Here is a 13,367-nt window from a genome sequence, read left to right as displayed (position 1 = left end):
GAGAAGAACTGCAGGACTCCCAGGGATGAGAGGAGAACAGTTTGTTTTTCTTTGTCTATGTGTGTCCATCTTTGCCTACAGGCTAAAATTGGGTGTGGTGATGGAGTCAGATGGACGAGGGGAACGGCCTTTGTGGGTGGAGATTTTCTGAAGAAAGATCGACGTCACATATTTCATAAATAAGCATGTTACTTCCTGAGCTGGTTGTTCGCTACTTGAGAGGACCCAGCGCTGTTAAACTTTTTCATATCTGATCAATAAATATTTGAACTTAGATATTTGTATCTTGTGCCTTTCCTCTAAATTATGAACACGCAATGGACGCCTTAAAGTCCAACAATAGGTAAGTTATATAGAAATCGATAAGGTGTTGCACACTTTTGCAATTACACAATGCCAAATGCTTGTTTAGATAAATGTTTATTACTTAACAATAAACCTTATTTAAGTTGTAAAGCCTGTATTTTATTTCATGATGTTCTTTTACTGACCAACATCCACTTTACACGTGGTTGATATCTACAAGCAGTTGGAGATTCTGATTTGTTAAAAGATATATGGGTGTTACTCTTGAGTAAAAACGTTAGTGTAGTTTAAAATATTATCATAAATAATTCAAAATGAATGTCATGAATGACACCGGCAAATTATTAATGTTTAATTTACATAACTGCATAACTACAGTCAATGAATTGTTAAGGTAAGTTTAGTTGTAAGCATACCTCATGTCAGTAAGATCAGTAAATATATTTACAATTGTTAAAAAAATATTTGCTGACGTGAACATTTCTTACATTCTTTTACAGATATTTCACCCACCATTCAAGCTAATGCAAGGTAAGTTGGCAATACTTTATTACAGCACACCTCACAGATATATAGCAATAAGTATGCATTCACATGTGCATCGTTTGTTTACTGTAGGTGCCAAAGCATGAGGTGGTTATGTAAAAAATGCAGCTTTCAGTCAAACCGAAGACTGTACAGCTACTGTACAGCTATTAATACACTTAAGTGCATCCAACTCTAATCATCACTTGATTGTGTTACATTTTATTTTCTTTGTTTTAGATAAAAAATGATTTCAGAAGAATCACCACAATTTCCTTGGAGCGTACATTCTTGTAAAAGCTGGACTTCTATACCCCAAAACTCCTGGCTTTGTTTGAGATGAGGGGTGGGGTTGCTGGCATAAGAATTAAACATTTGCTGGATTCACTGAGCTAGGTAAAATGTAAATGTTTTTTTACAATTGGGAATTACTTGTGTGATGAGATGCTGCTTCCTGACTCTGTAAATATGTTATATGTAGATGTATACACATTTAATGTTCACTGCATTTTCCTTCTGTTTTTAACAGCAAGAAGATAGCCTTGAAGATAGGTGAGAAGTTGTGATTCGCTGCCTCCTATCTTTCCTGGGAGAATCAGCTAAGGAGCTCATTGAAGACCACCAGGTAGTACAGTTAAATTAAATTCAAATTTATTTGTATAGTACTTTTTACAGTGTACAATGTTACAAGGCAGCTTCACAAAAACACAATGTTGAATGATCAATAAATTGAAACAAATCAAAGAAAAAGAAATAATCAATTAATAGTCTAGTGCTGATTTTGTTTGAAGTCCTTGCATGGCCTGGTGTCATCATTGCACAAGTCTTGGATCATCTAATGTCTTACTGGGAGGCAGGGTCCAGATATGGATATACAATAAGTGAAGCAGCTAGCAGTTAACTGGCTACATACACAGCTACATCCATTTCTATTTTTATTTTATTTTGGATGTAGACAGTAGTGGTTTGACTGATATACTCTATTTGTGTTACGTGTTCTTTTTATTCCTGAGCCATTAAACCGTCTACAAGGAAATCTTCCATAATTTTTCCTTTTGCTTAATTTTTCTGCATATTTGAACCCTGTCAAGCACTGACAATGATGCTAAGATCCATTTTTTCATACTGAGGAAAATTTTAAATCTTATACACCATTGTTACTTAAAGAACACTCAGTGATGGTCAAGAACGCAGCACCATGCATTTAAATGTCAGGTGTATGTTAACTTTTGGACAGGATTACCAGTGTAAATTGTTATGTTGTTTATATTTCTTTAATGTACACTAGTCAACATTTGAAGTGGATCAAAACCTTTTCTAAAAGTTTTCTTAAAAACCAATATCCAATACCCGTTCTTGTTTTAGGACAAATTTGGTGAATGTTTTTGATCCACTTCAAATGTTGACTACTATATATATTGTCTTTAGAAACCATTGTGTAATGTTTCCCAAAAGACATAACAATTTACACCAATTATAATTTCCAGAGGTTTACACCCTCCTGACTATAAATGTGTGTAGTTATCTTTATTAGCATCATGTTTCTTTCTACTGTAATAATTGCGTATGAGTCTCATTGTTGTGTTCAATGTAAAAGTATAACTTAACATCATACAGTTACTGCTGAATACTGTACAGCAGGGATTCCCAAAGTGTGGTGCGCGCACCCCCAGGGGTACGCGAGCTGCCACCAGGGGGTGCGCGAGAGGAAAAATGTAATGCCGGTCTGTTTCTTTAAGTTGGATTTTTCCATACAATAAATAAATAAATAAAATGAACAGTAAACATTTCCTTGGATTCGTTTTTGATAGAAACGTAGAAGACAGCTGCTGTCTTTTTCTACGCACTGCATTTCTGTTATGCACTGCAGCCGCTATATGCGTGCCAACTCGTTTCATTCATTCCATATATATTATAAATATGCTTAACTGGCTGAGATCAGGGAAACTGTCAAGTGTGGGACGTCTTATGATAAAGTTGTTAGTCACGAAGGAGGAGATCGAGGGACTAGAGAGACTTTTTTATGGCAAAAATAGAAATAATGAAATATGACGAGACATGGGCACGTCTAATGCACAGGATACGCGAGCAATGTGTGTTCATGCATGGTTAAAAGACTGCCAATGATTTATATAATAAAATACATAAATACTTACAAAGACACTGTAGAGAACTTATTAGCTTTCATTTCATTTTGTTTTAAACTTGAGCTGTTATAATGAATCTGCAAACTATTATACACCTTTAGTGCGAACAGTAAAGGCTTTCGTGAATGATGGGTCTGCACGTTACGCACGCATCTAGAAGGAGAGCGCACTGGTAAACATGAGGAAACTCTCATATATATTATCTATTAGCTGACGGCAGTAAGTGTACGTTTTTTACCATAGTAAACTCGAATGGCATCTAAATATCACAGTGGTTAAACGCATACACGGGGGCGCGCATCATCTACGCTGAGCGTAGCTGCGTCTGGTTGTAGTTTCAGATGGTGCAACACGCGTAAATATTTTTCACAATGTCAGACGTAGCTAAGCTCGACGTAGGGCTTAACACCCAACTTCTTAACGTCCGGATGTTGCAACCGGCCCCTGGTTATTTGCGCATGATTAAACATGAGGATTTAAAAACAAATCTTTTAAACGTTTTTTTTTTTTTTTGAAGTGGGGATTGGGGGTGCGCCAACCCGGTTGGGACATAGAAGGGGGTGCGCAGGAAAAAAAGTTTGGGAACCCCTGCTGTACAGTATTTTAACCACTTTGCAATGATTTGTGTATTTCACAGGATATCAGCAGAGACGTGATTAAGGATACCTTATTCAGTCATGTCTTTAAAATCATCGTACTGAGCAGATCTGTGGAAGAAGATGCCGGTATGTCTGATGTCATCATTGTCATTGAGGGAACTGAGGTGCTGCTGGGATGTAAGAATCTCACAAATGCATGTCTTTCACTCACAGGCTGCATTTACTCCCTAAACTTAAGCTGTCCCCCAAAGCTGAGAAAAACATTTGGAGTGTTTCAGAAAAATTTTCTTGGGTTAGATGCTTTTTAAATTTTCTCCAAAGGTTAACTCTGCATAGAAAGCTTCTAATGTAATCTGCTAGTTGGGCACTACTTGCACTTATTGTACTGTTGTTGTTGTTTTTTTTTTTTTTTTTGATTGTTTTGTTTTATGCAAGAAATGTTGTTCACAAAACAACTTCAACTACAGTACTATTTAACATAGCCATTCTTATGCATTTTAAGTAATACTATTCTACTGAAGAATAATTATTTTATTTGATGTCTTTTTTCACTTAATTTAATCTAATTCAAATTAAAATAAGCTAATGAAAGGCAGCTACTAGTTTGACTATTTGCACATTTGTTTTTGATATCTGCAACTGACATTGTTGTAATGTTTATGTTTAAATGTTTTTGCATTTTAATGGACTGTGTGGTTTACTGGAGTAAATTCACTATAGTGAACCATAAAACTGATGGAGTTTTACTATTTGTTTTATTTCATGTTCCCATCTTTAAGCAATCTTATAGAAATAAAAGTATTCAAGTAAAATGTATGTCAGTGTTATTTTATTGAACACCATTTAAATAAACAACATCAAATAATGTTAAAATATATTTAAAGTAAAGGTTACTCAAAATTTTAAATAAAATAACTAGGATCATTGTGTAAAAAAATTAATTTATAAGCATTACTTAAGTAAAATATATAAACAAACAGTCAATACAATTTACTGGAAAATTCCAAGTAAACTTTACTTGAGATTTTCTAATGAAAGCTACAGTTCCTTGTGTTTAGTTTTTACTTGGGAATGCTATTGAAATTACTCACATTTTCTAAGTGAAAAAACTTTCCTAACTTTTTTCAAGTAAATTGTACTCCAAATTTTTTTCAGTGTATATATATGTGGAAGCATTTACACAACTGTATAGCGATTTCTCTTTACCCCTGTGTACACGTACTGTAAGATGCTGTATCTACTGCAAAGGCGATGACATCATGAATATAAATCCAGAAAACTCTGTCACCATAGGCTTTTTTTAAGTTTTAGTAAAATAACTGTAATACGGAATAAAAATAAGCTTTTATTTAATTATTATTACAAGATTATCATGTAGTCTAATATTAGACACCCGAACCAAAGTGTAGAAAATTATCTTTAATTTGCGGGTCTGAACTGAACATCAACGCAGACATGAATTTCCTCACAGAAGTTTAAGATCCTATACATTAAAATCTTGAACGTAGATATAAAAATGAACAAAGGAAGGAAGTTTAACACTGTGAAGCACAAGCAAACATGCTGAAAGAGCATCTGAAGGCAGCTATGGATTATATGAAAAACCATCAACATGGGCTTATTTTAGTAAATGTGGATCCTTACCTCCAGATAAAGTAATAAACTGGACTGATGATTTAAATGTTGTTAGTCACATGTGTGTTTTAACTCTCCGGATTTTATGTTCCAGCCACTGATCTATATAAATGACTGGATTGCGCATTGGTGGTTTTGTAATTCTGTTATCCCAAATTACAAGTTACCTAAACTTATTTAGAGAAATAACGCTGATCATGTAGCTAAAATGTAAAAAAAACTTTATTTATACCCGTGTCATTAACAGAATGTAGCAGACACACTTACCTTAACGTTTTTTTTATAAATCCATTATACTGCTCCACTCATTCACTTCTCCACATGAACTGTTTGTTTATAGGGTTCGGCTGATTATTATTTTTTTTTTTAAATAACAGTAAAGAGTACAAAGTACAAGGTCACAGTATAAACATTAAATACATTATATAAATGTAACATCTGTACAAACTGTGACACAAACATGTACAAAAGAAGCAATTTTTGTATTTTTGTTAATAGTTTAAAAAAAGAAACAAGGAAAAACAAAAAGAGATAATAAGAAAACGGAAAAAAAAGGTAAGACATCAAGTTATGTTAAAGTACAAATGAAAATCTTTACACATTAAATAGATTAAGTTTACAATAAAGCAGAGTGTTTTATTTGTAGACTCAGATTCATAGTATCCCAGAACTTTGTCTTTAAAAGTTATTGATATATGTTTCTGAATATTGTCATTAATGAACCTCTAAAATTTTTTCCAAAACTGTCCGGTATAATGACATGTCCAAAATAAGTGGTACACAGTTTCTGTTTGAACTTGGCAAAATGAACTTTTTATATTAATATCAGCTTTATATTTCTTCATGAAATGTTTGACATGGTAAAATGTATATTCATTTAAAAGACACTTTAACTTTATTATTAAGAAAATATTTTTGTTGAAGTGACCAAATTTTGTTCCAATTCAAATTATGAAATATCCATTCCAATAAGAAATTATAGGTGGCACAAAGATAAAGAAAAAGGGATCTAACTTTGTAATTTTTATTCTTTTGATCAGAGAAACAGATTTTACCTACAAAGGTTTCTTTTGGTTCAGGAGGAGAGGCATATATGTGTGTTGTATAATTATATTTTTTAAGTAACATCTTAATTCCAGATGGTATTGCTTCCATTACAATTGCAAATTGCTTAGGGGTGACAGGTTATATTCTGAAAGAAATTCTGTGTAAGTCAATAATAAACCTCTTTATTTACTAAAAGCAAACCATTATTGAACCATTGGTCAAAAAAGAGAGTTCTATTTTTTATATAAGATATTTCGATTGTTCCAGTAATATGACTCAGACCGCTTGGTGATGTTGAAGTACCACAAGACCGATTCAAAGCACACTTATCAGTGTCATTTTTCGAATCGCTCCTGCGGTACTTTGATGTCATTCGCCTGTGGGTTCTTGTGCCACCACACCAGTCTGCTCTCCAGTCACATTTGCGTCACCACTGTAATTTCATTTATACACAGATCGGATCGCGCAGTTAGGCTTGAAATCAAACACACCAAATATAAATGCTACTGTATATGAGGTTCAATCTGCCAAAGTAGCAAGTGGAGCATGCTAATGGTCAGTGCTTCACATCTAAATGTATGAATAAAAGTGTGAAATGTGTCACAAAATGATGCTGTTACACACCCTCACAATATTTTAAGTGGTTATATGGAAATCCTTGACCTTTCTTAGTGGGTAAAGTATACCTGCGTATCACGTAGACTACACCACTGGTTACAACAAATGTTCCCTTTAAGATGCGCACGTGCGCAACCACCTAGGCTTATTGAAGGTCCAGTGCAGTGCCATTTTAGCCACTGGACAAAAACAAAATATCTGAAGTCAAGTCAAGTGCCTACTCAGGAAGCAGCAGCGACAGAAAAAAAATGTTACTAAAAACAGGTAAGACTTTATAAAACCATGCAAGTTATTCTCCTGAATAAACTTGCGTAACTCAAACTCATGACAATAATGATTCACGACCATGAGAAAGGCAATGAACCTCAGAATTATAAAGTAGCAGTGTGTGTGTTCTTCAACCACGGCAACCAACATGATCTCACAAAGTTCCGTGGGATAGTCACGGAATTTTTTGCTCATTTTTCCGTGGCATTCTCACGGATCTCCGCATATTTCCGTGGTCCTGCCACGGACTTTCTTTTCCGTGGCATTCTCACGGATTGGTTACTCAACTGCTTTTTCCTATTTTCAAACCATTGTCGCTTCGGTTTAGGGTTAGATTTGGTGTTTGCATTAGTATGTCACTTTAAGTATTTGTTTATACAATTTTTTCTGATGTATTCTTTTATATTTTCTAAACTTTAATCAATTGTTGCCTGGTGTTGGGGTTAGAGTTGGGTTTGGGTAGGGATGTCATTTTATGTAAATCTAACCCTAAACCGAAGCGACAATGGTAAGAAAATAGGACAAAACAGTTGAGTAACCAATCCACGGAAATATGCGGAGATCCGTGAGAATGCCACGGAAAAATGAGCAAAAAATTCCGTGACTATGCCACGGAAATTCGTGAGATCAGGTTGACGGCAACACATAGAGAAGCAAAAAGACGCCTTTGAAAAGCACTCCAATTAATAAAATGACCTGCTTACAAAAGAATCTATTCCTGTACTTCTGCACTGAAGTCTTTGTGCCATTCATGATCAGTCTCCTTCATAAACTTAAAGCTCAGGTTCAGGTAAATGTGTAATTGTCCTCACACTTAAATGAAAATGTATTACACTGCAAATACCTTAAGATAATAATTTAATTAAATCTAATTTAACAATAAGAAAATTATGCATGTACAACAACATCATGAATAATAGTGGTAATGTACTCTCTTAATATACAACTGTAAGGGTGGATTCACTACAGTGGTTCAGTCTGTAGGAACGCCTAAATGGCTGAGAAATGTTAACAGCAAGATATTATAAAACTGTGTATTTCTGGTCAATTTTCACCCTTCTGCAACTTATACCAACTACGGAAATAAGTGCAGTTATAATAGCAAAATATGTGGGAGAGCATTGCTAGAATATAAATATTGAATTGCAATATGTAGCGTTTAAGTATTAACATCAAAACTAAACAACAGATTTGTAAATGAAAAGGTTTAATAACAGTTCTGACTTAAAGTTACAATTAACCTCTTCAACCCTGAGGACCCTGTCCCGGGTCCAAAATTTCGTATTTTGACTTAATATAAAAGATTCTTTTAATCTTTAATGCTCCCAGTAACACATATGAGATACTGTTTGAAAGCTTAGAGTCTCTACTTTCTGCAGATATGCATCACTTTGACATATCTTTTACTGTAAGAAAGTTATTTACACTTAATTTACACTATCACCCACCCAATATTTTTTGATATCATATAATATTCACATATTTCATATTTTTCAAAAATGACAAACATGGGCAAGTCTTATATCAAATGAAAGCTCTCACTCTCAGGAATAAGGCTACAGTGTTATTTTTGTTCTAATATCAACACATATCCAACAATCATCGAATGAATAATAAGGTAAAAAATGGTCTTTTGTGAACATATGTGAAACTTGAGTGTGAACTGCCTCAGATAGCACATATAGCCACAAATGATACACCATCTTTTATTTTAGGTCCTACTCTAAACAATGAGTCCATTCACAGCATTTTCTTTGGTTGTTTGCATAATTAATCCCTAGCTTTTTATTATATGTGCAAAACAAAAAATTAATATTTTTATGAAAAATGTATTTCCGCACCCTTCAGTAAAATAAGAATATCTTTTGAATGCGACATGCTAAAGAGTTCATTCTTTTTTTGGGTGTTTACTGTCTGCTGCTGCTAACAACCAGAACTGTCTGCAGTCTGCTAGAGCACCCAGAACCAGAGTTATACACTATCAAAGACAGTATTTACAACATAAAAAATAAAATTTGGTGTTTCATCATATGAAAAACAACATAAATAACAATATTTGTCACAAACAGCAGCTTTTTATGTAACTTCAAAGGGTTTTCTTTAAAATGATATAAAGAAATTGCATTTATTCCACTGTATGTGGTTATGGTAGCACTTCAAATGTTTTTTGGCAGAAATTGTACACCATAAGCGTATTATTCCTCCCATCAGTTGGAGTAAAATAACTTTTGCATATATTATGATAGAGAAAAAATTCCTTTTTCCTCTGTAAGCTGACAATTGCTGGAATCAAACAAAACTGTCTGCAGGGACCTGAGATACCCAGGACCAGAGTTATATACTTTCAAATAAAAACTTTAGAAAAAAAACATAAAAAGCGCCTATTTATTTTTGTGTTTATTAGAGGCCTGACATCACATACAACCATGTTTAGCACTTTTAACAGTGTTTTATGTAATTTCAAAGGGTTTCCTGTAAAATGATACCAAACTTTTGTATGTAAACCTCTGCATGTGGGTATGGGAAGCTTTTGAAATTGGGTAGGCCAAATCCAGGCGAAAATCCCCAAAATAGCTTCAGGGTGTTGGTTACACCATAAATGCATGAAATGGTAATTAATATATGTACAATTAACTGTTTCCAATGTATGTGAGATATTACCTGATAATATAGAGAACAGAGAAAGAAAGAAAGTTTAGAAGAAAGAGAATCACCATTGAGAACTGAAATCTTGGCCTAATGGCCTAAACCCAAGAACTCATGTGAAGAGGAAAAGCAAAGGGAAAAAGGCCAATGCAAAAGCCCATGGAGACTAGCCCATAGAAAAAGAGTGCAAGGGCAAGAAGCAGAGAAGAAGCCTCCTGAGACCCCCAAAACATCTTTTTTTATCCCCTTGCCTTGACCAAGTGACTAAACCCAACATAATACAATCAAACTGACCAATCAGAAGATCACCTTTAACCCCCACTGTACTGGATAAACAGCTGAGACAATAGTCTTTGATCACTATCAGCACAGGAATGCAGATGGTACAAGATGGTAATGGGGGTTGTGACAAATTTTGACGAAGTGATAAATTCCTATATCTTACACCATAATTTATTAAAATATCTTTATCGTCATTGCACACCTGTACAGCATGCACATGTAAAGAAATATGTACAGAAGGGCATACAAAATGTATTTAAAGAGGCCATGACATCATGTGAAAACAATGTTTTAAGGAACAGCATGAAACAATGAGCACTTTTCCACCGTTGTGGCCAAGCCATTTTAAGGACAGTAAGGAAAGGTTATAGTTATGTTTCCACTTGAGCCTGGTTCGGCACGGCAGTATTACAAACCATTTTTGGCCCAGAATTCTCAGCATGGTTGTCTAGTAAACACAGATCTACAAATAACTTTTTTTGGAAAAGTAAGGTTATTCACATGTTAAGGAGGCATATAAGGTCACTATAAAATACAGGACAAAAGGTGGGCTACAGCAGCAGTGCAGGTATGGTTTTATGTAAATATACAGTGTATTGTTTTAAGCCTTTGTCAAAATGACAAATCTTCTAATTTACATCTTTTATGCATACAACATATGGTAGGTTTATTAATATCTTTTAATTTACAGCTTTTCTTTTACCAGTTCTTTAATTTAACCATTACCTTTACCATATGTCTAAAACAAAACACTTGTGACTCCTGCACTAAGGGTTAAAAACGTTATCTCCTTCATATTAATCTACGTGTTACAAGCTAAAAAAATGTATTGTCTAGTTTGAAAGTCAAACAGAACTGAAAAATAACAGATATGAATAACAATTCACTTAAAATACCACAGTTAATTTCACACATAACTGGTATAATATGTCGTTTGTTTTCACTCTGGTCCAAATGCCATGTTTCCATGACGACTGACCAGAAAAGACACACGTGACATCGTGTTCAGAGTCGTATAAAGAGAGAGTTACGACACTCACATTGGCGTCCGTTGGAAGAATGGAATGCGGAAGTAACAGCGTGTCATGTAGTGACGCATAGTTACAAACGCAGCACTGAAGCCCATTCATTTTAATAGCACCTGCTGGTAAATCGATGAAATTACTGTTTCTCTTTACATTTTCGGACATTTCATGAATATAGTCAAGTAGTGATATTTTATGAACTCAGCTGTAGGTAATGATTATTGTTAATAATAACTAGCTTAATTCTTATATTTTAAATTTGTTGTGTATAATGTGCGAATAAAATAGATTTAATTGTTTAATATTTTCTTACTGGTGGCCATCTACTTTAATATATACTTATCATATCTTTTATATCTATTACGAGTAACACTAGGGGGCAACAGCGAGAAGCTAAATGCATCATAAGAAAGTCACACTGCTTCACAATTCTGCTATGTGTTTTATTGTATTTGGTAAGTAATACGAGTGATGTATCCTCGAATATCATGTATAATTATATTAACATTTAATGTGTACTATAAATATAATTAAATATGAATTTAGTGTGTTTCTGTCATGTTTCACTGTTACAAATAACCACGTCGGCGATCTTTTTAGTGATTTTAAAATATAAATGCGTAGGAATTATGTTTTTAGCAGATTGATAGCCATTTTGCTACAAAAATAAAAGATAAACTGTGTTGCTGTAGTTGGTATAGATAACCACAGTTATCTTTGGGTCACCATTAACTGTTTATCTTTATTAACTGATTTACTGTATTTCCATCACTCCCTAGTAAAAAAAATATATAAACATAGTAAGTATAGTAATCAATTCACATTACAAGCTAATATTTACCTAAAATAGCTGAAAACCTATGCAAAAAGATTGACAGCCCTGCCTGGTTTGGAACTGTAGAACGTTACATGAATCACGTGACCGCGCGGCGGCGAGATCAAAGCGTGTCGTTACTCTCTCTTTATACGACTCTGGTCGTGTTTACATGACTCCTGGTTGTTGAGTGAGTCTCAAATTAACGATAAACTTTAACAACAGAGACACATGTACTCAACTACACACTGGGACGCAGTTTATGTTTCACGTTCTAGCGGTTAATAAACAGAACAGCATGCGTCTTGCGGAAGAACATTGTAACCGACGCTATTTCTCTCTGTTTAAGTCTATGGACGAGTCACCCAGGTACTGTGCTACTCCGCAGCGCGCGGGTACCCGCCGGACTAAAATACTCCAAAAATAAACACTTATAATTTGTGTACCATGGTGATTCAGTAATAGACAAAAACAGGCTTGAAAGATTGATTCGTGATGTACTCGCTCATAAACATAACGTAAACATTTTGTAAGATTTGAAAAAAGTTTCATCACAACACTATAACGGATTCTCACTCTGCGTGTGTTTCGCGCTGGATGATGGTCATGGTCGGGCTGATGCAGGTACAGAGAAGTAGAATAAGAGGATGACACCATTTGCTAAGCAGGGAGGTTTTCTTTTTCATCCTTAACATATACATTTTAAACCACAAACTACGGAGTATGTTTTGTACAATATTTAACCTTGTCAAAGACGAACAAAATTTTAAAATAAAACAAAATTTCTTACTCCAAGTTTTGAAGCACCCCTAAAAAGGGGCTAGCCTCGCCCATGGTAAAAACGTCTGAGTGCTGCCCTCTTCAGGTTGAACGGTGGCTACTGCAGTTGAATTTTCCTATAGGATGTTGCGGTACTACGTGACGTAAGTGGTACCACCCTACGTAAGCAGGTTCAAACTCACCACGTCCTTGTTCTGATCTCACCACACTCTTGGTACGAGCTTAGTTCGTCCCCTCTATCTCTGTTGGGATCTGCCCACTTTTCTTGCATTTTAGAAATATTTCTAGTGGGTGGAGTCAGGCTCTGAACAGGGGTTTAGTTACTCTCTAAATGTGTCTATTTGTGTCTAATAATATGTAAAACAAAGCATTAGCTAATTTAAAAAAACTCTATGTACAAAACTATCTACATTATAGATGAAAAATAACACTGAACTGTCAGTCTATTAGACCTCATAAGAGTTTGAACTAATGGTCAACTGGGTGTTCATGACCAATCAGCTTGTGAGATCTGCTTAATGAATCGTTTGTGAGATGACTGATTCAGACTGAATCAAATGTTCATTCCAACAGTCTCCTGGTCTTCAGTTTTCAAATAGATGATTCAATTCATGGGATTCTGCTATGTTCTGTTTTGTTCCAGTAGCTCGAGTGTCACCTGATCCTGTGATCTCTG

The 13,367-nt window shown here is 34.7% G+C and overlaps 1 protein-coding gene and 1 long non-coding RNA gene across 5 annotated transcripts in view; one reads left to right on the top strand and one right to left on the bottom strand.

The window, feature by feature from the left end:
• The first annotated feature begins 648 nt into the window (after positions 1 to 648).
• Positions 649 to 4,042, top strand: LOC135733853 (uncharacterized). The gene is made up of 4 exons (XR_010527040.2): positions 649 to 837; positions 1,072 to 1,227; positions 1,361 to 1,456; positions 3,616 to 4,042. It is a non-coding gene; the product is annotated as an uncharacterized lncRNA (long non-coding RNA).
• A 4,730-nt stretch (positions 4,043 to 8,772) lies between these two features.
• The window catches only part of LOC135734278 (uncharacterized), a 201,258-nt gene continuing 196,663 nt past the window's right edge, over positions 8,773 to 13,367 (bottom strand). For 3 of the 4 annotated variants that reach the window (XM_065253207.2, XM_065253206.2, XM_065253211.2), the window contains one exon: positions 8,774 to 13,364. In XM_065253207.2, the coding sequence (XP_065109279.1) occupies positions 13,314 to 13,364 (51 nt within the window). In that variant the 3' untranslated portion in view covers positions 8,774 to 13,313. Of the gene's footprint in view, positions 13,365 to 13,367 lie in introns of all 4 variants that reach the window. The other variant, XM_065253208.2, reaches the window with a different exon arrangement.

The sequence above is a fragment of the Paramisgurnus dabryanus genome, chromosome 3 (assembly GCF_030506205.2).
Source record: "Paramisgurnus dabryanus chromosome 3, PD_genome_1.1, whole genome shotgun sequence".
Taxonomy (NCBI): domain Eukaryota; kingdom Metazoa; phylum Chordata; class Actinopteri; order Cypriniformes; family Cobitidae; genus Paramisgurnus; species Paramisgurnus dabryanus.
This window is presented reverse-complemented; position numbering and strand designations above follow the sequence as displayed.